Source organism: Alternaria arborescens (assembly GCF_004154835.1).
Source record: "Alternaria arborescens strain FERA 675 chromosome Unknown contig_6, whole genome shotgun sequence".
Lineage (NCBI taxonomy): Eukaryota > Fungi > Ascomycota > Dothideomycetes > Pleosporales > Pleosporaceae > Alternaria > Alternaria arborescens.
The window spans coordinates 305,925-328,280 of record NW_021167861.1 but is presented as its reverse complement, the minus strand read 5'-3'; the positions used below and the strand labels follow the sequence as shown (position 1 = coordinate 328,280).

The 22,356-nt window shown below is 51.8% G+C and overlaps 8 protein-coding genes across 8 annotated transcripts; 4 read left to right on the top strand and 4 right to left on the bottom strand.

Moving 5' to 3' along the window:
• Positions 1–1,395: 1,395 nt before the first annotated feature.
• Positions 1,396–4,466, bottom strand: AA0111_g3320 (hypothetical protein; the record flags this gene model as incomplete). Its single annotated transcript, XM_028649192.1, has 2 exons — positions 1,396–4,236; positions 4,323–4,466. The coding sequence occupies 2 exons, from the start codon at positions 4,464–4,466 to the stop codon at positions 1,396–1,398; spliced, it is 2,985 nt and encodes a 994-aa protein (XP_028509133.1).
• Positions 4,467–5,352: 886 nt separating this feature from the next.
• On the top strand, positions 5,353–6,244 carry AA0111_g3319 (hypothetical protein; the record flags this gene model as incomplete). The annotated part of the gene is made up of 2 exons (XM_028649190.1): positions 5,353–5,971; positions 6,027–6,244. 2 exons carry the CDS (start codon positions 5,353–5,355, stop codon positions 6,242–6,244), a joined length of 837 nt encoding a protein of 278 aa, XP_028508976.1.
• Positions 6,245–6,372: 128 nt separating this feature from the next.
• AA0111_g3318 (hypothetical protein) lies at positions 6,373–7,451 on the bottom strand (the record flags this gene model as incomplete). The annotated part of the gene is made up of 2 exons (XM_028649189.1): positions 6,373–6,453; positions 6,513–7,451. 2 exons carry the CDS (start codon positions 7,449–7,451, stop codon positions 6,373–6,375), a joined length of 1,020 nt encoding a protein of 339 aa, XP_028508977.1.
• Positions 7,452–8,009: 558 nt separating this feature from the next.
• Positions 8,010–11,455, bottom strand: AA0111_g3317 (hypothetical protein; the record flags this gene model as incomplete). The annotated part of the gene is made up of 2 exons (XM_028649188.1): positions 8,010–9,211; positions 9,259–11,455. 2 exons carry the CDS (start codon positions 11,453–11,455, stop codon positions 8,010–8,012), a joined length of 3,399 nt encoding a protein of 1,132 aa, XP_028508972.1.
• Positions 11,456–14,984: 3,529 nt separating this feature from the next.
• On the top strand, positions 14,985–16,307 carry AA0111_g3316 (hypothetical protein; the record flags this gene model as incomplete). Its single annotated transcript, XM_028649187.1, has 1 exon — positions 14,985–16,307. The coding sequence occupies one exon, from the start codon at positions 14,985–14,987 to the stop codon at positions 16,305–16,307; it is 1,323 nt and encodes a 440-aa protein (XP_028508973.1).
• An 816-nt stretch (positions 16,308–17,123) lies between these two features.
• Positions 17,124–18,380, top strand: AA0111_g3315 (hypothetical protein; the record flags this gene model as incomplete). The annotated part of the gene is made up of 2 exons (XM_028649186.1): positions 17,124–17,768; positions 17,826–18,380. The coding sequence occupies 2 exons, from the start codon at positions 17,124–17,126 to the stop codon at positions 18,378–18,380; spliced, it is 1,200 nt and encodes a 399-aa protein (XP_028508974.1).
• Positions 18,381–18,635: 255 nt separating this feature from the next.
• Positions 18,636–19,064, top strand: AA0111_g3314 (hypothetical protein; the record flags this gene model as incomplete). The annotated part of the gene is made up of 1 exon (XM_028649185.1): positions 18,636–19,064. The coding sequence occupies one exon, from the start codon at positions 18,636–18,638 to the stop codon at positions 19,062–19,064; it is 429 nt and encodes a 142-aa protein (XP_028508975.1).
• Positions 19,065–19,583: 519 nt separating this feature from the next.
• AA0111_g3313 (hypothetical protein) lies at positions 19,584–21,452 on the bottom strand (the record flags this gene model as incomplete). The annotated part of the gene is made up of 3 exons (XM_028649184.1): positions 19,584–20,521; positions 20,571–20,673; positions 20,721–21,452. 3 exons carry the CDS (start codon positions 21,450–21,452, stop codon positions 19,584–19,586), a joined length of 1,773 nt encoding a protein of 590 aa, XP_028508968.1.
• Positions 21,453–22,356: the final 904 nt, after the last annotated feature.

The following is a 22,356-nucleotide window of genomic DNA, read 5'->3' as shown; positions in this document are numbered from 1 at the left end:
CCATGGTCTAATACCTCTGATAGTCGTAGAGATGAAACTTGATACTGGCAGATGGTAGCGATGGTGCCGCAGTAATAGTGATATGGTGGGAGTCGAGTGGAACGTCGTTGTGTGAAATATAACAGACAAACAAGAATCGGGGCCATCAGCATGGCAGCATGCACGTGCTATGCATTCTTGGGAGTCGTGTTGGCAAGTGCTCCATGCCGTTTTGTCATATGCTCAAGGCAATCGCATCCGCTCTATCGTGTATCGTCATGGCACCGTCCGACTATTATTCCAACTCCACTTCTCTTTCTCGTGTGCGCAACGCCGAACTTCGGTCGCCGTCCTCTGGTTCTACGATGACCCAAAGACAGGTGGCGAGCCACTCGTGACCATCGTAATCCAGAGGATATCTCAACAGGGTCATATTCGTCTAATGAGAAACATCGCGAACCCGTGAAGACCCTCCCCGCTCTTCTCCCTCCTTTTTGACAACTCCCATTAGGTACAAACCTTGGTACATTCGGTACAGCAGTCTCCACAACAGTTCCCACAACTACTACAACAATCGCCCAAGCAATCTCCCATACTGGCAAAACAAGCAATGATGGCTTCGATGCACCAAGGTCCTGCTAATGTGCAGTCAAGCCGCTGAATGCATCGTGTACAGCAGTCTTTTGGTTCATTATGCTCAGTTGTGAACTCTTCCGTATTGGCTTCGACTGGGGCGTAATTCATCTTGGATGGAATTGGTGAGATTGGCTCAGGGTTTGGGTGAATTTGATAGTCGGTGGTAGGTGCTAAACGAGACCCCCTGTAGGATGGATGATGTAAGAACAGATGAGCTTGTAAGGGAGAAACAATGATGTATGCTGATAAGCAACGGAATTGCGACCGATCTAGATGAATTTGACACGTCGTAGAGTCTTTGTTCACCGCGATACGAGTGGGATGCACGATATTTAATTTTCGACTCGCGAAGTTCAAACGCGCTTCGCGTGAGGCCACCCACGGACACACAGCCACCACATCGGCTAGTGGCACGTGGCTGCGCGCGCCGATCGAATGAACAGCCTGAAAAACCACACAGCCTCTGCGCGCGATGATTGCATCAAAACTCGGGGTTTGCGCTTTGATCGTCATGGCTCCTTGTGATAGGCCTTAAGTGTGGGCATATGCTATTCCTGTCTCGCGCGATCCTCAAACAGGTGTGGGATTGGTAACGGAGAATGCTCGATGTAAATTAACAGTAGTATTCATTCACGATTTGGGTATCTTGTATATGCGCCCGCAGTACTCGCCAGTAGCAAAACTAAACCACATCTCCCCACGCGGGAGGAAATGTAACAATTTGTGAAAGGTGACAAAATCTTCCAGCATTGACAGATCTGACCATACCATGGTGCTTCTCTACACCCGAATTACGATGTTGATACCCAAGCCTCTCGCTTCTCGAATGGAGCAACCCAAGCAAGTGCGTCCTACGTTGCTCACGATCGCGTGCAGGCCCTTCTCCGCGCACCAGGCTCGTGCGAGCAACTGAAGATCTGATGAAGTCCGAGCATCGAGTACGAGCACGGATTTCTTACTATTCTTAATCATCTCTTCTGTTTCGCTGTCGTTGCTTCGTGAAAGATCGAGCAAACGCTCCGTAGACTTGGACGTGTGAAGCTCGAATGGCAGCAGGAAGTCAGGGTCCAGGATATCAGTGGCTGGCACCATCTTGTAGGTATATGATTTATGCAGAGGATGCGCATTCATGGGCTTGCTGCTGGTTGCGAGCGTCTCGGCTTCTGGTCCAGTAGGTGGCTCGTACATGCGCTTCGGTGTAATATCTGCAGCGTCTGGAGGATGTGATAGGAGTGGCTCGAAGCCATGGCTGTTGCGGCGTGATAATGTCACGCTGTGTTTTGAAGAAGATCGCGAAATATTTCCGGTGACCGAACGTCTCATGGCCTTGGGGCGATGAGTCAATGACGGAGGTGCAGATGCTGCAGTGGTACATGGGAAAGAAGTGATAAATTGGACATCGTATGCCAGAGTGAGAGTGTGGCTCACTACGCCGGACACAAAAGTCATCGACGGAGCATGGATATCGCTGTCAGTTGGTGGCCCTGTCAAGCTGTCACCATCGATGAGGTCCGTATTGATTGGAACCAGTTCCCACTGCAAGAAGGCGATGGAAGAAGTCGGAGACGAGTCAAGATCTTGAGGGAGCACAAAGTCCTCCGATTTTGTTGAAGTTAGAGCATCGACAGGCACAGTAGCTGACTCTTGAGCCACTACGTCCAAGCCATCTCTTACTCGCAAGCGGTTTTCGTACGGAAGGACTTCGCTGTGAATCGAGTACCAACGCTCGCTGGGGCTGTCGGGTACCTTTGGACATGAGATCCAGCCCATGCACTCTGTGGAGCCTTTGACACAGGCTAGGATACGCCCCACGACAGAAGTTTTGCTCCAGAATGTTCTCTCACCAAAGGTAAACCCACCGTACAGATTTGCCGATTCTCCAAGGTTGGCAATAGCAGTGCTGTCATTCTCAAGCAGTGTCGATACGAGGAAGTGTGAGATCGCTTCTCCGGGAAGGATAAGACCAGTTAGATATGACCGACTGAGCCATCCTCCAATGTTAAAGTTGGAATTGGCATAGTTCTCGGGGACTGTAGAGATGGGGGACAGCGGCATGCGCAATGCGCGAGAGTTGTTGCGGTTCAGGGCAGGTTTCCCAACATGGCCAAAGTAACTGTCTAGCTGATGACCAGAGGCGAGTGGTGTTTGCAACGGCGTGCCATACACGCTGATACCAGATGGAGTGGACGAGTCGGGCAATCTTCCACTGGGTGATGATGGTGTGGCGTCTTCCGCCTTGTCTTGCTCACCAAGCTTCCGGGCCAGATCTGTCGAGACTGCGTCAATGTTGGGCCACTGAAGTGTCTTTGCGAAGTGAAGCAGCCCGGAAAGTTGCTGGGATTGATGCTGTGGAAGTACGACAAGGTCTGACTGCGGTATCTCTGCGTGGGCACCTTGACCTAGCAGCGACAGCAGTCCGCGCAATTTGGGTTTCGGTGAAACTGGTGCATCACTGCCCCTCATGATGACAATGTTGTCGAGAAACCTCCGCGCTAGAATCAAATCCCAATCAACTTTTTTCGTCTTGATTTTGAGAAATCCTTCCATGTCCTTTGGGTCAATCTGAAGCCGGACCTGGGCGTCGGCCGCATCGGCATTGGTGAAGGCATCTAGTCGGAGCAAGAGCTCACATGCCAAGGTGATTTGCAGCAACAGAATCTCCCGCTCCGTCCACTGAGTTTCGTGTTCGGATGTTGGCTCAGGCTCACTCCACAATAATTGTCCAAGTCTTATCCTCCACTCGACAAGGCTGAAGTCATACCAGACACCCTTCAGCCCCAAGACCCTGAGCAGGGCAACGATCTGCGTCTGCAACCCAGTGGGGTCATCTGTAGAGTCATCATAACCCGGCGGCGTAAGAAACTTGGTGAAAAGATTCGCGTAGAGGTCTCCAGCGCTCTGGTTGTTCAGGATGGTCATAGGCTCGGGACTATCTTGGAAGGCTTCGTACATGTCCTGGAACTCTATCAAGCGGTCGTATATCAAGCTCAGTTCGACTGGACGAATACCCAGACGCTCAGGAGATGTTTGCATTGCCTCTTTGTTCTTGACTGACTCGAAGGAGTCCTTGCTTGACTGGGATTGTTCCAATTCATTGGCGAGAGTGTCAGACTTGGGCATCTCGAGGAAATGTGAGAAGCCAATAGTGCCCGGTTCGACACCCTGAGCACTAAGCATGCTTGGTATTTCCACTACATCTACCCGATATCCATTGTACTGTTTCGAAGTGTCTGGTAGCGGCCGGGTCTTGGACGGAGGCTCGTGTAGGGTCGCAGCTGAAAAGGCAGGCTCGACTAGAGGCACTGTGTCGGTTACTTCTTTTGGAGCAGTGTCAATGTTCCAAGGGTAGGAGACTGTTGGTATGTAGCGGCTGTCTGTCTTGGTGACGCCAAACTGAGGGGCTCCGGCGAAGAGGGTACGGAGCTGGCCCTCAGTGAGGGGTTCGACCTTGTCTTCCATGGCTTCTTGTGGCGGTGTTGGAACGCGATCCTGCTCCGCCCCTTGGACAGGAGACATGGTGCTGCCATGGTCGACTGGGCTGCTCGATTGCTCTTGAGTTTCTACATGGAGTGTTTGCTCGGGCGGGGACTGTGGGGTCGGCTTGTCTTGCTTGGGCGGTATCTGTGATAACAAGTTTGTGATTAGCTTCCTCATGATCAGGCTGGAATGGCAAGGACGGCAGGAGAGGGAAAGAGCGATGGACGTACGGGTGCAGCTACTTGGTCGTGTTGCTGTGATTGCTTTTGCTTCCAGGACCTGAAGAACTTCAAGACCCTCTGTCTCTTGCTGCCCTTCCTCAGCAGCGTTCCCGCATTCTCGTCAACCATGTCGTGGTGCAGTCTTCGCAGCATCCTGGCGGCCTGCAGCAAGGCAGGGTAGGCGAGGCATGCCGACGGACATTATAAGGGGATAAAGGGACATCAACAAAGCTCAGCAGGCTGGGCGCGACACACGGCTGCACACATGCACACAAGCACGTCAAACATGGCAGATATCCCTGCATGACAGGCGCGCGAGGCTCGATGGTTGGTACGAGGTTGCAGCTGGTCCCTGTCCCGCATCAGTCAGGGCGATCAGCTGGAATGACGTCCAGCGTATCGCGCCGACCTGCATGGGGCCAGCCGACCTGCACCACTCCTAGCTGCAGCCGCAAGCTCGTCAGGCCAAACCTTTCTTCTCCCAATCACGCCACACAGTCTACACGACAACCAAGGCAGCGTCCAAAAGTCAAAACAACGCGTTTGCACTATATCACCAACGCCCTCTAGAGGCCGTTGCCTATGACGCTATACCGGTCCGCTCGCCTCCAGGTTCCAAGTCTATGAACTGGCCCGTGCCAAGCTTCTAGAACGTGGAACCGGGTCGCTCATTTCCGCACGCCTAATCTTATCGCCTATCCAAGCAACAACACCGCGTACCGTCCACGTCGGCACCTCGACTCTTCTATGCGACTTGAGAGTTATGGAAATGTACCTCTACTGCCCAATCATTAATTTTGTGCAAAAATGTCTCCACACGCCTCTATCTGATTGCTCAGACAATACCAGTCCCTGAGACTATCGTCTTGCAAATCATGGCATCTACGCCTTGACCCCGCATGTTGCAGTGGTTACACAACATCACTTCACCGTTCACCAGTCCTGCACTAGTGCAAACAATGGATTGTTGTCGCTTAACGTCACCTTTCATGATACCACAAATGCGAGACCCTGTTTGAGCAGCACCCTCAACTTCAAGATGGGTTTCCTCGATGACGCGCGAAGTGTAGCCGAGAAGTTCAGGCGAGAAGCGACAGAACATGTTGGGTTCGCTGCGGGCGAGACATGGAAGTACGGTAGTGTTCTAGGTCAAGAGGTAGTAGAGCGAGCGGCTCCAGTCGCCGCAGACGCCAGGAAGACTTTGGAAACTCTCAGCAAAGAAGTGAGCAAGCACGCTGCTCCCATTGCCAACAGTGCCTCGAAGCATGCGACTTCATTCGTCCAATCTACCTTCAACAACGCCAATCAACGTCTATCTCAACTCATTGATGAGAAGCCGCACAGAGACTTCGACTGGAAGTTCCTCGAGGATTTTGGAGAAGACATGGCAAAGCGATTAGGCAGCACAGCAGATGATTTCTGGCAGAAGATGACCAGTGGTGATCTTCTCAAAGATATTGGCCAGATCACTTTACCCGAGATTGAGTTCACCCAGGAAGACCTCTCAGGGTTCAGCGAGAGGCTCAAGGAATGGATACTCTCAAACCCCAAGCAGTTCACCACCTTGATGGCTTGTATCGCTTCGGGTCCGATCATCGCCGTCGTCACACCTGCAATGCTCGGGCTTGTGGGCTTTACACCTCTTGGTATTGCTGGTGGTACGTATCAGTCACCTACACTTATCTCCCGACGAATTTCTGATGTTCAATCTAGGCTCTTTCGCCGCTGGATTCCAGGCTAGCGTTGGACCTATCGCTGCAGGTAGCGCTTTCGCTATCCTTACTAGTGCCGGAATGGGTGGGTATGGGCTTGTGGTTGTCCAGACAATCGCCATAAGCTCAACCGTGACTGGAATGTGTGGTACTGCAGCCGTAGCATTCTTGAAGGCTGTGAAGGAAGACGAGCAGTGTGAGAAAGAGAAGACGGAGTAAGTGGCGGTGTCAAAAAGACACAACAAGATCAAGAACGAAGGCCTGTTCAGCATGCTGCTCTGGAATTCGTTCAAGGACGATGGAAGTAATGGTCCTCAACCGGCAAAACGATCATTATACATCCCCAACTAAGCGTATCTTGTCCCAACTACTTTGTTTGTGCCGTCCAATTCTACATCAGCTCTGCTTCCATCGTGAAGCTCGTACACCTAGATCAAAGTCAGTTTCGGGTTCTATATCAAAATCCCACATTGACATCTCCACTTACAGGTTCTTGATGCTGCATCTCAGCTACTGCATATACGTTCCCATTGTCCTTCTTATCATCCTGCTTCTCAACGCTTTCCGGTCGCTTGTCTTCGAGGTCAATTTTGTTTCGATTTCGCCTCCTTCGGATCAACACAGCCGCGATCAGACCCAAGAAAACCGCTGCGCCAACGCCAACACCCACTCCAACACCGACATTGCGCCCTGTGTGCGACGTCTCCTTCTTGCTTGATTCATCTCCTTCGGTTTGGCCAGACTGGTCTGTCGCCGCAGACGTCGATGCAGATGGCGATGCAGACGTCGGCGTTGATTCCGCACCCGTAGAAGCAACCGTAATAGCACCCGTGTAACTCGGCCCTAATGATGCACCTGAAGAAGCCGGTGCCGATGCCGCACCGGAAGAGCTCGCCTCTGTATCTTCCCCAAGTCGCTTTGGAATCCTGATTTTCTTCGTCTTCGACGAGCCAGTAGTAGATATAGTCGAAGAACTACAACACTCGTTGCTATCTCCACAACACCAAAATTCCGATGTAGGCGTCCCGTCACAAGGCGTCATCTGCGCGCTGTCATTCGCAAGATCGCCATCTTTGCAAACATTTATGCATCCTTCCCAGTTCTCGTTCGCACAATTCACCCTGTAGAAATGTGTCCATTCTGGCACTTCTTGTCCTTGTACACTGCTAAAGCCTCTGTTTTGACAAAGCCCGTTCGGCAGGCATTCATCTGCCGTAGGGCCATTTTTAACGTCGCCTCCTGGTGGATTGGCCCATCCGGACTGGCAGCATGTATAGTAGAGCGGGTCGTCAATCGATGAGGCACAGCGCGATGTTCCAGAGTCGAGGTGCTCGGTGCCGTTTGGGAGGTAGCAGGTTGCTAAGCTGGACGGGAGCGAGGATAGGAGGAGAAAAAGTGGTAACGATATAGACGGTTGCGAAAGCATCGTGGGTGTCGTGATGGGCGTTATAGTGGTTCCGTTTGGTGTTTTCAAGACGGATGGAAGCAAGATGGAGGGACGCGACAAAGACGAGCGACTCCGACGGTTGAAAAACGCCTAAAATCCCACCTACATGTAGTCGTGTTTGAGACGACTCAACCTTGCACGTGTGGATAATCCCTTCATTAGCGTTGGGGACAGTGGGCTGTATTCTCCATTTTACAATTGGCTATACGATTCAGGAGTGGCTGAACATCGTGGTTTAGGCATCCCGCAATGTCCGCACGTCCCCTTGAGGTAATTTACAGCCGATCCTACGGCTCCAACCGTTTTTTCCGGTGGATAACCAGGCACCCAGTTTAACAATTGCATGTAGTTCGGAAAGTGTATGTGAAAGAAAAAGATACATAGAAAGACTATAAACTACATGGTATAGGAAAATTGAACGAAGGGATGGGTATCTTGCGCTAAGGTAATGAAGGACCGAAAACATGCTACGTCGCCTACGAAAGGAAAGTGCCAGTTTTTGGCAAAGGATTTGCGATCTCCAAACACATGCCAAGCTCAGGCCTGCCGACTGAGCAAGAACTCGACCGCCCGATCGACCCTCAATCCGTCGCCAAGATCTGTTAATCTTAGCGCTTCTCTCGCCTGGTCGGCTGTGAACCCCATTTCCACGATGCGATATATCGCTTTGTCGGCCGTATTCTCATGACTTCGGGATCCAAAGATGTGGTGCTGTTGTTCGTGTTGTTGGACGGCTACGCTTCTGGAGCTGAAGCTTCCAGAGGACTGACTGCCTTGACGCATGTGGCGCTCGCTGTAAGGCAATGACATGGGATGAGGTCGGAACGCGGGGTGAGGCGGGCCGGACGGTTCTGAAAGAGGATGGTGGAGTGGGTCTTCAAGAATAGAAGGCATTGAGGTGCCCGTGCTGTAGCGATACCAGTCACGATTACTTGGCACCGTTGTGGGTGACGGTGTTGGTAGAAGCGGTTGAGCAAACATACGACGGGGTGGAGAGCCCACGCTTGATACACTGCCCATGGTGTACAAATCACGGTTACTCTGTACCGTTGATGCTGAAGGGGATGGGAGAAGAGGCTGGGCTACTGTCCGACGTGGCGGCAACGGTGGTTGCTCTTCAATGGATGGTAGATCTGAAGTTACACTACGTCGATCATGGTTACTAGGCACTGTTGAGGGTGGAGGTGTTGGAAGCAGCGGTTGAGCAACAATTCGACGAGGCGGTGAGGACGTTCTGCTGGACGTTGATCTGGAACCGGGAAGAGGTACAGATGTTGCCACTTCCTCTACAGAAGCTGATCTCAGGGCTGGAACATGCGTGATGATCTCATTCCCTGGACCTTGGGGTGGAGGCGGCGGTCGTGTCAAATTTCGAATGACAGTATCCCAATCTGACATGGGCCTTTCCTGGGACATACGAATCATTGGCCGAGGCTCACCACTCTTCTTACGATGCTGCAGCTCGTGTATGTGTTTCTGAATACGAATCTTGGACTGCTGGCGCTGTACGTCACGGATAGATATTTTGGCGTACTTGTGCGCGATCTTGTCTTCGTACACGCGTCGGGCTGCTTCTTTGAGGAAGTGTTGTCGGGTACCATCAAGCACAGGGGGCTTCCAGTTCACCCATCCTTTCTCAGCTGCAATAGTGAAGGCTCTTGGATCCAAGGGGTGATATGGACCAGTGAGCATAACGACAGTGTCGAGGCCGAAGGTAAGAAGATAGTAGATCCACTCGTCTGGTTTGATTAGCAAGTTCCGTGGTACGTTGGAGGGGTAGACGAACTAAGCATCATCTCTTCGCCATCAATATCTCCACCTCGAATATCAGTGTTGTCGTAGATGCCAGCTTGTCGAGCCTGAACAGTGCGCCCCTCGAAATTCTGAAGCAGAACCGAGAGGCAGGTCCATAATTCCATCATGTCAAAAAGTTGTTCGGCGGACAAACCACCTACATTCCCTTGCCCAAAGCACTCCGGTGCGCCGACCAATGTGTCGCTCATGAGATCTGTGCTCATAATGCTGAAGGTGCAGGTGGCCTGGTGCACTAGCATACCGCCATTGAGCCAGTCCATCTGGGCAACGATATCCTCCTCACGTCCTTTTCCTGAGCCAAATATCTTGCAGAACGTCCAGATGCGCCACAAAGCGTCATCCACCCTGGCCGACTCGGCTGGACATACACTCACGAGCGCAGCCGATATTTCCGGTCGAACGAAGGACTGACACTTCTCCAAGATCTCTGACTTGATGGCACGTATGACTTGGATATCTCGCTTCTGAAGCTTGACATATGACGCGGGGTTGTATTCCTCTGCAGGTCGTGTCGTCTCCAGGTCTTCTGCATGTAAATGGTCGTGTCCGGGAAAGGCAATCTCCCTGAACTCCCAGGCTGGCGGCGACATCTTCCGCAGGGTAAACTTGATGAGCTCGAGTTCATGGCGTTTGAACACGCGATAGAAGCCTTGGTTAACAAGAGCTGCGGCAAAGAGATCGTTGAAGTGGTCCAGGTGTTGAAAAATACTGAGTATAACCTTCTCAGCTCCAGCAGGCGTAATAGTCGGCTGGGCGTCGTACGTTGCAACAGGAGGCGAGGAGAATACTAGATCCACACTTGATCTTTTAAACTGCGGAATCATAAGGGTCAATGCTGTGCTCGATCGGGAGCACTGTTGCATCATCTGCGAAGCGATGTGATTGTGTGGCAGGCAGTCAACTCCGATTGTCTTCTTGGCAGCTGATTGTCGCCTGCTGGATTTGCGAGGGACGACTGGAGGTGGAGTGTCAGGTAGTACGACATCGACCGGATCTATCGGGGGCTGGCTCTCAGTATCAATCAATTTTCCGCCCTCAGCTGGAAGTTCATGTACGCCCTCCCGGAAAGGGTTGCCTTCTGCAAGGGGCATCCGATCTTGGAGACATGTCCGAGGATCGCTATTGCTACCAAACGAAGAAGCCAATTGAGCGTGCAGGTCACACTCAGCCTCACTGAGCGTAGGGCTAGATGCACGTGGAGGTATTGGAAATGTTCCAGATGCGAAGGAGATCGCTTCGTTGACCATGGTCATGCCCGCGTCCGCGGCAGAATTCTCCCGCGGACCGCTCCGTTTGGAGGACTTTCGGCTCAATCTTGGCTTGCGCTGTGTAACATGTAGGGCACAAGTCGGTTGGAAGAGGAGGTCCTCCTCGCTGGAACATCGGTGGATGTATGCTCGAGGGGGCACCGTCGGTGGAGCATGACAATTGTCCCCTGTTGAATTCGTTGTGATCCTAGAGGAAGAATACAACGATCCTCCAGGCACTATAGTCTGACCACTTGGAAGATACACCGAATGTTGTAATGACTTTTCTTGCTTGGGAGAGATATCGCTCTCTATGCTGGTCTCTGAAGAGCGATTGCTATGCAGCGATGAGGCATCGCTCTCTTGTGATTCATTATTCGAGCTACTCGATTCGAAGCTGCTCTTGGGATGCTCTGGAATGTGGCGCTCTGATCTTGGTATGCACTGCGTTTGCGACTGCGCAAGTGGAGATACGATAGAATCCCGCATGCGATTGTGGCTTGCTGATGGTGGCGATACTTCGTGGTTGCCTTCAAGCTCGATGGGGGATGAGTCGAAAAATGGAAGAGCGGGGAGTGGTTTTCCACAAGGGATTACTACTTGTATCTTGGGCTTTGGGCTCGGGTGCTTCTCCCTGCTTGGGTTGTTTCTCTTGTGGCTGACGGGGGAGCTGCGATCCTTTCTTCGCCATTGGATCTTCCCGTGTTTGTAAGTTCCAATCGCACCTGTAAGGGATGCGTGGCTCGATGTCGACGTTTTCTCTGCCGTAGGACTGGCTCCCGTCCCTGCATCTAGCGAAGGATTGCGCTTCCTCTTTCTGCACGGCTTACGCCAGATAGATGCTGATCTTGAAGGGGTTGGTACAGTAGAGCCGGCTGATAATGGTGAGTTGCTATCATCTGCAGACAGCGGAACTTGCATTGCTGTGTCTTGCTGACGAATGTGGAGACCCGCTTCATCTTCCGTACTCGCTGGAACTGCCCGCAAAATGGTGGCTGACTTCTTCGTGTTTCTCTTTAGTAAACCCGACATTCTTTTCCGTTCAGCAGACGAAGTGCTTCAATCAAAGAAAGGTAGGAGCATGTAAGCTGTCGCACTTCAGCTGTTCGATTAATGACGTAGCAGGCTGCAGTAATTAGTTATAAGGATGCGTTTGAGGTCGCTGGGGATGAGTAGTTTTGTAAGGAATCCCCCATTGGAGCCGCGATTGCATAGACAAGTCAGTCACGATTGCAGGGCATGGACAGTATATCGTCCGAGGCCAAGATAGCCATGGCTTAAGGTGCTACTTGACGCCAGAGAGCCCCATGAATAGCCCGGCCGTGGCGTTCCGGACAGATGCATGCAGTGCCCTGCGAGAGCTGAGCTGAGTGAGATGGAGGCCGACTCCGTATGGGCGGCCATGGAAGCATGGGTCAACGCTCGGAGTGTCCACTGACGCACAATCGCTAAACATGCCTGCCTGACAGTTGCGAGACGTACGTTATCACAAGGATTCGTTGTTGTGAGGCATAATTAGTTTCGGGGTGCAATCAGAGACATTCAAGGTTATTGTGGTTGTCGGACCCCGCTGGGTGCGAGGACCGATCGAGTCGGATTGACGCTGGGGGGTCGTGCTATTTGCGGCACGACCTGCTTGCTCAGCCATCTGCCGCGCTATTTCGGGGGCTATCGCGTCGGGATTCACGATGTCCGCCTGAGACTACTCTGTACGCACTGCGCCTTACTGAGGCATACCTATATGAAGAATATCCAAACTTTACGGCGCAGTGCATCTTTCCCGGACTCGTTTCAAGTTCCCAATCCTAATGACCCTGATCCCAGCACTGATGGCGCTCCAAGGCTGTCTAGTCCCAACCATGACGTCGCTGAGTTCCACTTCATACAACTGTGTTGGTCTTACTAGGGTAACTGTTGTTGGCTACACGACATTCACACGGCCAAAGAGAAGTGATCAGGCGTGTCTGGGGACACCCGGCCCCATCATGTACGGCGCGTTCATACGGACGTGAGCAAGCGCATGGCGCGGAGATATACTCTCCGACTCAGACGGACTTCGCAACCTTCTTTCAAGTATCCCGATTGATCGTCGTTCGGCACATACAGTATCTGAGGGGCCTATATGTGTGATTACGTTGCCTAGCCTTGGTTGCGGTAACAGCCGTGGACGACGGTTTCGGCCCGTATGATCAGTTTCCTCGACTCTCCTAACACAGTCATCATTTTCGTCCGGAGGCTCGAGGATACCACATTCAGAGATTTGCATGCAATCCGACGCTCCACATTGGTAATTTGCTCCTTGGCTACAAAACAGTGAGCGATCTTCAGAAGCCTTTTGCCGCCAACAATAAAGACTGCGGAATAACACTCTTGCTAATCAGTGAAGGAATCTCGCTTTAACTAAAGATATCTGTAATCGAACATAAGACAAGCTCAGCACTCTATGCATTAGCAGCACTGAAAGGAACCCTCTGTCCCCAGCGCTAGTAACAAGCAGCAGATACGACCTGCTAACTATTGATCTCTTTGCGATGTAAGGTTGTTTTATTGCTTTTTGCGCGCCTTAGCGATACCGTTACTGCGAAGCATTGCGAGTCCGCCAAAACAGCATTTTCGCACGGCAAGCTGGTGATGCTAAACTTTGCACCAAGAAATGGCGATCGACAATCCTGAAGTACACCGATAGTTCTACATCCTCCAAGATTTTCACTGATCAGAGACGTTCACAGTGGATCGCTCAAGCAGGTGAAAAAAACAGCTAGTACACGTAGCCCTCCGGAGCGGGATCTCACTAACCTACCAGAATTGCGGGCGAGACCAAAGTCATCAATCGGACTGGGCGAAGCCAACTACACCATGAGCAACAGAAGCATATAGGTAACACTGTCAATGTTGCTTTCTCTTTGACCCACACACTGATATCAGCTGGCCGAACGGTCTAAATGTGCGCCTGAGAGCCCTCCATCATCATCAGCCTCCCTAGCTTGCGACCTGTTCGACGCACCGATCCCGACCCCCAGTTCAAAACCAGGCTGCAAACCCGGACTCTTCGATACTGAATAATATCTCCAGTCACACTGTGCATCGTGTCAAAAGTTTTCAAGAGCTGTCCGCCCGAGCTGCAGAACCGCGCACGGAGTTCCTTTGAGCTTACCTTGCTGGCGATAAAGGTAGCCATCCTGTGTATCCAGACATCCGAGCGTAAAGAGTCAGACAAATACAGAGAAATCAGCAGTGTGCAGACTAGCATCGACCAAGCAAGGTGATTGTGATGCGGAAGCTGTACTATGAATCTCGGTTATTCCAATGGAGCATGGATTATATGCTGTTATTCAAAGTCAAAATGTTTCTTCCACATCGCTCGACTAGGAAATCCAGTGCCCAACCATTTAGTCAGGAATGCGTCGCTTGCGAGTCAATTTAGACGCATCGCTCTCCAATACACATGGTGGCTGTTGTGGTGGTAGGCGCTAAGCAGTCTAGAACTCACGCTAGGTACGATGGCGCCATGGTGACTAGCTTTTCAAGGCTGAACAACAGCCACACCACCCCCTAATGTCTCGTTTTTGTGCTCACAAAGCTCGTATAGGTACTGCGAGAGGGAATTTTCCAATGTTCTTATCCTTCGTGGTTCTCCTGGCCGAGGCTATCTACGTAGGTACTTACGAAAAAGACATGGCGCAACCATCAGCAATCCTTGCAGTATATCTTCCGAACAACAGGTCTACGGGTCGATCCCCTGATGTATATCGTGTCAGTAGTTTCGGTCCAGCCGATGCTTCTTACTAGATCCAGACCCCTGGAGAGACCTTACCTGACCGTTGTGGGGCAAGGAGGCCCAAATAGTACAAAAGCATTTCATACAGCCGTCAATTTCCTTAGCTTCTCGTCTACCCCAGTATTTGCACAACCCATGCAACAGCCTCATGATGGATATAAGGAAGGGCTATCACCAGCTTCGGTGCGGTGAGCTTGGTCCGACTTCATACATTTGCTTAGTCCTTCCTTGAGAAGTCTGTCGTTTCAGTTGCAGTCATGTTGTCCCTTCCGGTGCTCATCGTAACATCTCTACTTGCTAGCATCGGAGATGCTCAACGGGTATCGACGAATGGCCGTTGCGGCGTAAGCTTTGGCCTCACCTGTGCTGGGTCAAGTTTTGGGTCCTGTTGCTCATCGCAGTCGTGGTGGTAAGTTCGCTGCTGTATACCGTATGTATTCCTCCCCCGCGCTAACAATCATAAGCGGCACGACAGCAGATCATTGTAATACTGGATGTCAAGCAAATTACGGACAGTGTAAGACGCCGGCGACTGCTCCTGCAACGAAGGTTTCACAGGATGGACGCTGTGGTCCACAACATGGAGGTCAAACCTGCGCAGGTTCGCGCTTCGGTGATTGCTGCTCGCAGTATAGGTAAGAGTGGCTGTGCCGAACCGACCGAATCAATCTAATGGGCTGCAATAGCTACTGTGGAAGTACAAACTCATACTGCGCTGCCACTACTTGCCAGAAAGGTTTTGGCTCATGTAACGGTGCCTCGTCCTCCTCTGCCACTGGGTCAACCTTGACCTCCGTCGTCGTACCTCCGCGATCATCTTCCGCCGTAGTTGGTACTTCTTCTTGCTCTGCGGTTACTGTTACCGCATCTCAATCTGCTATCACGGTTTCTGGTGGTATCACTACAGTTACGCTGCCTGGTGACAAGGTTACCACAACGATCACGATCCCAGGAGAGGGAGAAGTCACCACGGTCACCGTCCCCGGAGAAACGAAAACGGTGACCCTTCCTCCGTCAACCTTAACACTCACAGTTCCTGGTGCTGGGGAAGTCACCACCGTCACTGTACCTGGGGATGAAAAGACGTCTACACTGACCGTTCCCGGAGAAGGAGAAGTCATCACCGTTACGATGCCTGGAGCACCATCAACAGCAACAGTATCTGTGACAATTGCGGGCGAAGACAAAACTTCAACTCTCACGATCCCAGGTGCTGGAGAAATCACAACCGTCACAATTCCTGGAGATGCTGCGACTGTCACACTTCCTGCCGCGACTGTAACAGTACCAACCACGCTCCCTGGCGAAGAGACAACATCCACCCTCACAATTCCTGGTCCAGGAGAAATCACTACTGTCACAGTTCCAACGACAGTAACACTACCCGGAGAAGATTCTACTGTCACGCTTCCCGTCACTCTCCCGGCTGAGACCGTCACCCTCCCTGGCGATCTAGCAACGACTACTGAAACGGCTCCCGCTTCGACGGTCACCGTCACAGCGACTGCCACGCCCAGTGCTGGTGCTAGTTCATGTTCTCCAAGTGCCAATGCCGTTGTCAACGGCGATTTCGAGACTTCTCTGTCCGGCACATGGAGTACCCTCACTACTGGCGAGGCAGACGTGGTACGAGTAAGCGTTTCAGCAAGCTCGTCCGTTGTTCGATCAAGGGTCAACGCCGGAAACAACAATCTGCCGCAACGCCTCGTCCAGGCCATCACTCTGTGCCCTGGAACTACTTATCAAGTGAGTTTCCAGGCGCGCCGCGTAACAACTAGCGGTACTGTTTCTGCAACGGCCTATGTCAACGATGTTGCTCTAGCTGGTGGTGTGATCACGGCCACTTCTTTCACGCCTGTTGCAGCTGTCGGTAGTGGAATTTTCAGTACCACTGCCAGTAGCGTTATCCTGAGGATCGAGTTTACCTATTCAGGTGCATTTGGGTCAGCGAAGGAGATCCAGGTTGACAATGTCGCGATTACTCCGGTTTCGTAGGGTGACGGCGAGAACTATGAAGGTCGACTAATTCTTAATACACATATTCCTCTTACTGATGAGCTTTTTCGCCTTCCACTTATCTCTCGTCAAGCATACTTACATAACAGCAATTGTCTTTTCACCCTCCACTCTTCTGCCCACTCTCTGCTTCATCACATCTTCTATCAGACCGCAGACTACACCACGTTAGCAGTCTATCCACCGTAATCTCAAACTCTGACGCAACATTTACAGGCATCGACGGGGAAATGACTTGGCTAACACCTTAGCATTTGCCCATAATTCTCGTAGTATAAGGGATGAGTTGAGTAGGTGGTGGAAAGGTTATAGAAAGCCTACTCAAGTCCACTCACCGCTGCATCTTGGTTGCATTAAAGAAACAAGGCCCAAATGCCGTCGTTCAGATCACATCAGTAAGTCCAGCCAAATATGACCTCGATAAGCAACGCCGTTCTAGCGCCTTGATAAAAGAATGAAAAGAATGGGTCTAGTACTCCAGGCTCTCAAATTGGTACTGGTCTCTTGGTCGTTATCGTAGTGACCACAATGAGTTTGTCATTGTAACGCTCCGTCTGTCTTTAGCGACAACGGCTCAGAAAGGTTAGATTCAGGCAGGCCATGGGGCTGGCTATACTCCAATTGAGCCACACATCCGGTCAATACCCACAATGTCTTCGTTTGCGAAATAGTGGCGTATGTCAGCCAATACAAACAGCTATCTGCCTGGTTAGGCATACTGTCACTCCTCAGCCTCGTGAGTGATTTCACCTCCTGTCACAACGTCACAGCTCCCTTCGAACACCTTCTCACAGCATGTCAGCTGTTCCTTGGAAGCAGGAGATCAACTTCGGGAGTGCACTGCTGCTGCATTCTTGTATCACTGTCTTTCTCAAGGAGATCAGCAATGGCTTCGCAGTACTTTACCATCTCTCAATCCGTCATAGGGACAAGGCTGGAACCAAGACATCTATCGTGCTCGATGGCTACACTTCCGTCTTTTCGAAAGATCACGATGGTGAGCTTGCAGAGCTGTACTTCACCAACACTGGATTCATTCTCTTGATCGTCTCGCTCGCCTGTGCTATCGCGATGAACCTACTTCTACCAGCCACTGTACTCAACACTCTTATCGCAGCGACATTCGGCTTGACATTTTTCGCATCAACATTGGTGGCTTGCCGAGAGAGAAGCCTAGTGATGCCGATCATGGCATTGAGAAGGGCTGGTCGATTCATCTGGTCCGATACTCCGTTCGTGAACTTCTTCACGTTGATCTATGTCGCAGTGGTCTTGAAGGGTTCATCCGATAGGATAGTACTCAGAGACTACGTGGTGTTTCGGTCTATTGCCATCCTTGAGTTGGTGTTTATGAAGGCGAGAATCGCAGCGGCTTCTGTAGATATACAGCAGACGATGTTGGAACGACTTCTCAACAGTGAGTATGTCATGGTCAGAGGCGTAAGTTTCCAAGATTAACCCACTTCCGGAATGCAAGAACATCGCTCATTCCGACAGAAAGCCTTTTCAAATCCACGAACTGCACCGCCCTTGCTCGAGCGTGATCGCATCGTCTCCTTCTCCAGCTCACAGCGTCTCTCCGTCATGCTCTACAAAACGACTATCGGCTATGCCGATGGTTCACTCTGTGGCGCTTCCGGCCCTGCCGCCATCACAGTCCCGAAGAATTCGGGATTCTACATCGACGAGGCTGAGGAGCGTGGCTGGCGCATCTACCGGGTCTCGCCTTCTCTCATTGTCATTGAGGACTGTGTTCAAGTGATGATCACAAAGTTGCGCGAGAGAGCGCCAACGAAAGAAAGACGAGGTTTGGTGTTGCTCTTCACTCGGTTCATAGCATGGACTCATGGGGTACTGCTGCGACGGTTGGGTAGGCGCAGAGTAGTCTGGTTATCGAGAACGAACGGACATGGGTCTAAAGAGGATTACTGGAGAGGAAATGCTAATCTTGTGACGGGCTTGAAGGAAAGCTGGTTGCACAACCGACAAAAGTTCAAGTGCTTAGACCCTGTAGAGAACGATTCGCTGATAAGCTACGAGATAATACGTTGATAAGCAGAGCATCGAATAGAAAGACAAGGATTCGTTTGGGTACGATGAAAGAACGCGAACCACGGGTGTCACTTTCACGAAACCAGAGTTGAGACTAAGCAAACACTGTAAACGCATGTTATCTCCGTACACTGTGCTATTGCCTTTTGAAAGCTCACACCAAGCCTGAAAAAGCTTCTCGGTTTTTTTTGCTCTTTCTCTCTTCTTCGTAGAGCACTCCAGCTGAGTAGGAACCAGAGCAAAGACAACACCAAGATGTCATCCAACAATAGCGCTGCCACTACCACCCCACTCCACACTTCTCCGTCCTCACCCAGGCTCGCACCCCCATCCCAATCTCATATTCATTTCGGCGCCACTCCCCACCGTAGTCCCGTCCCGCGCTTTCCTTCCTCCTACTCCTACTCGAACAAATCTTACTTCCCTAGCCAGCCTCAAGCACTGGGCACCCAAGTCACTCGACAGAGCTCATCTTCGTCTTCAAGAAAACCAGCTCAGAACTTTGTGGACATGCTGACACAAGAGCAACTGAAATCCATGTCTGATCTGGACAAAGAAGAGGAAGCGAGGCTAGCAAAGTCACATCGTGAGAAATTGAGGAAGATAGGTTTGGGAGTATCTAGATTCGTTGGTCGACTGAAGAAGCGTGGTACTAGTGTTGAGAAGGGCGGGAAATTGAAGTAGGGGACTAGGGAGCGCATTGGGCGGGGTTAAATGGGTTGAGATCACAGCTTTGTTGGTGCGTTGATTGCGTTGACATGCGTAGGCGTATCATCCTGGAAATGGGCGTTCCATGTAAGGAAAAGCAGCATGTTGAAGAATGGCTACCAGTTTCGTGTTTGATCATTTATTTGCTGAAATTGCAGTGCGGACGCAACGAAGAAAACGAACTTGTCAACTATTTGACAAACAAACATGATAATATTGTACAGCGACCGTCATTTCCGACAGGATAATCAAGATAGGAAAGTAAAGCAACGCAAAACGGGGTATGTGACAAAGACCAGTGTGGATGAAAAAGGACACGCCGTTCTACTAAGCACAGGTACCGAAAGCAGTAAGGAGACAGCTGCAGCGACAGGAAAACCGGGGTATATGTCGTAAAGTCATAAATTTGGTGGGCGATTGAGGCCCGTCATATAGTGACATGACTGACTAGTAGCGACGGTAGTCGAAACCTCTGGTCCACTCTTCCATTTTTTTTTAGTTCCACCTTGATCTCAGATAATCATCATCGTCGTATAGTGATCGGGTTTGGGAGTCGAAAGATCCGTTCATACCACCAGTACCACTCCGCTGACGAGTGTGCCTCTTGGTGTCAGAGTCTCTGCCATAACGATGAGAGTCATCCGCGACGTTGTGCATGTTAGAAGCGTAGTAGTTATTGGGGATGTCTCGCACCGTCGGATCGGACTGGGTACCGTAACTGGAAAAGCTCGGGCTTCGGGGTCGAGCATTCGAGCCGTGACGAGGCTGCTGGTGATAGTGAGCATCAGGAGGAGGCGGCGCAAATGGTCCTTGGCCGGCGCTTGATTGTGCGCGTCGACGCCTCTCGTTCGCAGCACCATCAGAGTAGGTACTAGAGCTCATGTCGTCGGTGTACGATTTTCCGCCACCTGGAGCCGCTGAATATGGCTTGCGCTCTCGTTCGATGGGTACTGATGTAGACATGGGCTCCTCTTCGAAGTCAAACGGCCTCACTTCAGGCTTTCCGGAGTATGGGCTGCGTTCGCGCTCAAGTTTAGGCCCTGATGGAGGAGCCGTCTTGGGCGGCGGCGGCGGGAAGGTGGGCGCCCTACGTAGCGGACCAACTCCCTCAGAGGACAAGGCTGCGGCACACCTTTGCTGCGCATGTAGGTTCTCAACGGTTGGAAACATCCTGCGGGGAAGTTCTTTCGGGAAGCGTTCCTTCCGGTCATCTGCGTTGCTGATGGGCATGTCCAAGATTGCTTTCACCAGTCGCTCGTACTCGGTATCAGGATAGGCCTGAATCATTGTAGTCATCCACTCCTGAAAGCCTGCAGGAGTAAGTGCAGGGATGTAAGGTGCCTCGGCGGGATGCTCCTGAATGAGATGGTGCTGGCATCGCATGTCGCGGTATATCTTTGACAGTGCCGAATAAGAGACTTCTCCGAAAATTGCTACATGTGTTAGCATAAGAACGGGACTATAGACGCTAGCCTGTCTTACTGGACCATGGGTAAATCTCATCCTTGAGCTTGACTTCTTCATAGAACTTGAGCATCTTGGCAGGAGAGATGACCAAACTGTGCTTTGGTTCGTAGTCTTCGATCTATGCCATCGTTAGCACGTTGTTACTGTTTGAACTTGAGTACGCACCAGATGCAGAGCCAAACCTCGTAAGAGCTGGCCGAGACGAGGTAGAGGCTGACCGTCTGCCTCGAACAGTCGCTGCCACATCTTTTCAATCGGAGTATAATCTTCGGTCATCATTCTGGGCGCAAGGCCTGGTCGCACAGACGGCCGCTCCCGCTCTACCGGTGCGCTTCTCTCAGGACGTGGGGTAGGAATATCACTGTTGTTCCCATCCAGCAGCGGGTCGCGATATAAGGGGTCGCGCTCCGGAGATGGTTGGCCTGGAAAGTCGGTGCGCTTCGGGGAAGGCGGGGTATACACGTCGCGGGGTGGAATCGAGTTTGATGTTGACATTGGCGAGGGCGGGCTCCATTGTTGTGGGGAGACAGGTACAGCTTGAGCGTGTGTCGTACCAGCCATGCCGCTTGATTTGATCTCATCCAAGACCGACTTCTTTACTTGCTCAGTGATTTGAGCAATGAGATCCGGGTCGACGACTCTGGCGGCATCAGATTTTTCAAAGGCATGTCCGATAGCACTCTTCAAGGGCTGCTGCATTGGTTGCGAGCCACTGTCGACACTATGGCGGTCCCAGGCCGGACTGGTGTCACGAGGCTGATAGTCAGACCCATCGGTGCCAGTGCGAGACTTGGGTCTTGTGCCATAGTCAGGGCTTCTGCCACGGTCGTAGTATTGTTTGTCGAAAGGCGAGACGTAGGAGCCGTTGTGGTGGTCGGGCTGGTCACGGTAGGCCATGCTGGAGCCCAAGGGCAGGCGCTCGGGAGCACCTGCAGTATGACGTTGCTAGGTGGGAGTTGTCGAGTAGGCGAGCGTTTGTGGAGCGCAGCGAATAAGTGCTGCTGCTATTGCAGAATTCCCATGCAGGCGCGATAGTGACAGGTTGCTGGAGAATACGGGAAAATGGAGATGCGGGCACGGAAGGAAGAAGATGTTGGAAGAAAGGCTGTGGTCGCAAACACGGCTCAGCCCGGTGGATTGCCGGCTTTTCGTTTTCTAAGGCAGCGATACCCTGGACAGAGGAGGAAGGAGGAGAGTTCACAAGCAGCAGGTAGGACAACGTTATCTTCAGCGAAGTTTGACTGGCTGTGCTGAGCCATCTTCTTCGTGCGGCGCCATGGGCGTGCCGCAGGCTGGGGTGTAGGCGACCTGCTGTCTGCGTCATACGCAGGCCTGGGAATGGAAGAACGTCATCACGTCTATTAACAGTCAACTCCAACCGAGTGGCAGGATGGACAGGATCATCAGGAGCAGCAGACCTGGGGACACGAGATTCGCGGAACGAGGGTGATTATGTTTGTTTGGTTCAGTAGTCTACGCAGTCGTCATGCCTAGCGCATGTCAGGACGGTGGTAGCGACGGCTGTCAGTGACGCGGCGTGGTTCCGCCGTTTGCATGTCTTTTGTTTCAACCACACGGCACCACCAGCTGCTGGCCACTGCGCGCCCGGGTTACAGCATGACAGTCAACCCATTCATCCCCGTTCAACTTATGAGAAACACGGGCAAAAGGGGTGCGGGTGGCATGGGGACGCTCTATCAGTCAGGGCCGGCTTATGCGCATCGGGGCGGTTACCGGAATGCGAGCAGATGTGCAGAGCGGCGGCGAGGCGGGCGACGTGAGACACACAGCATCTCGGTAG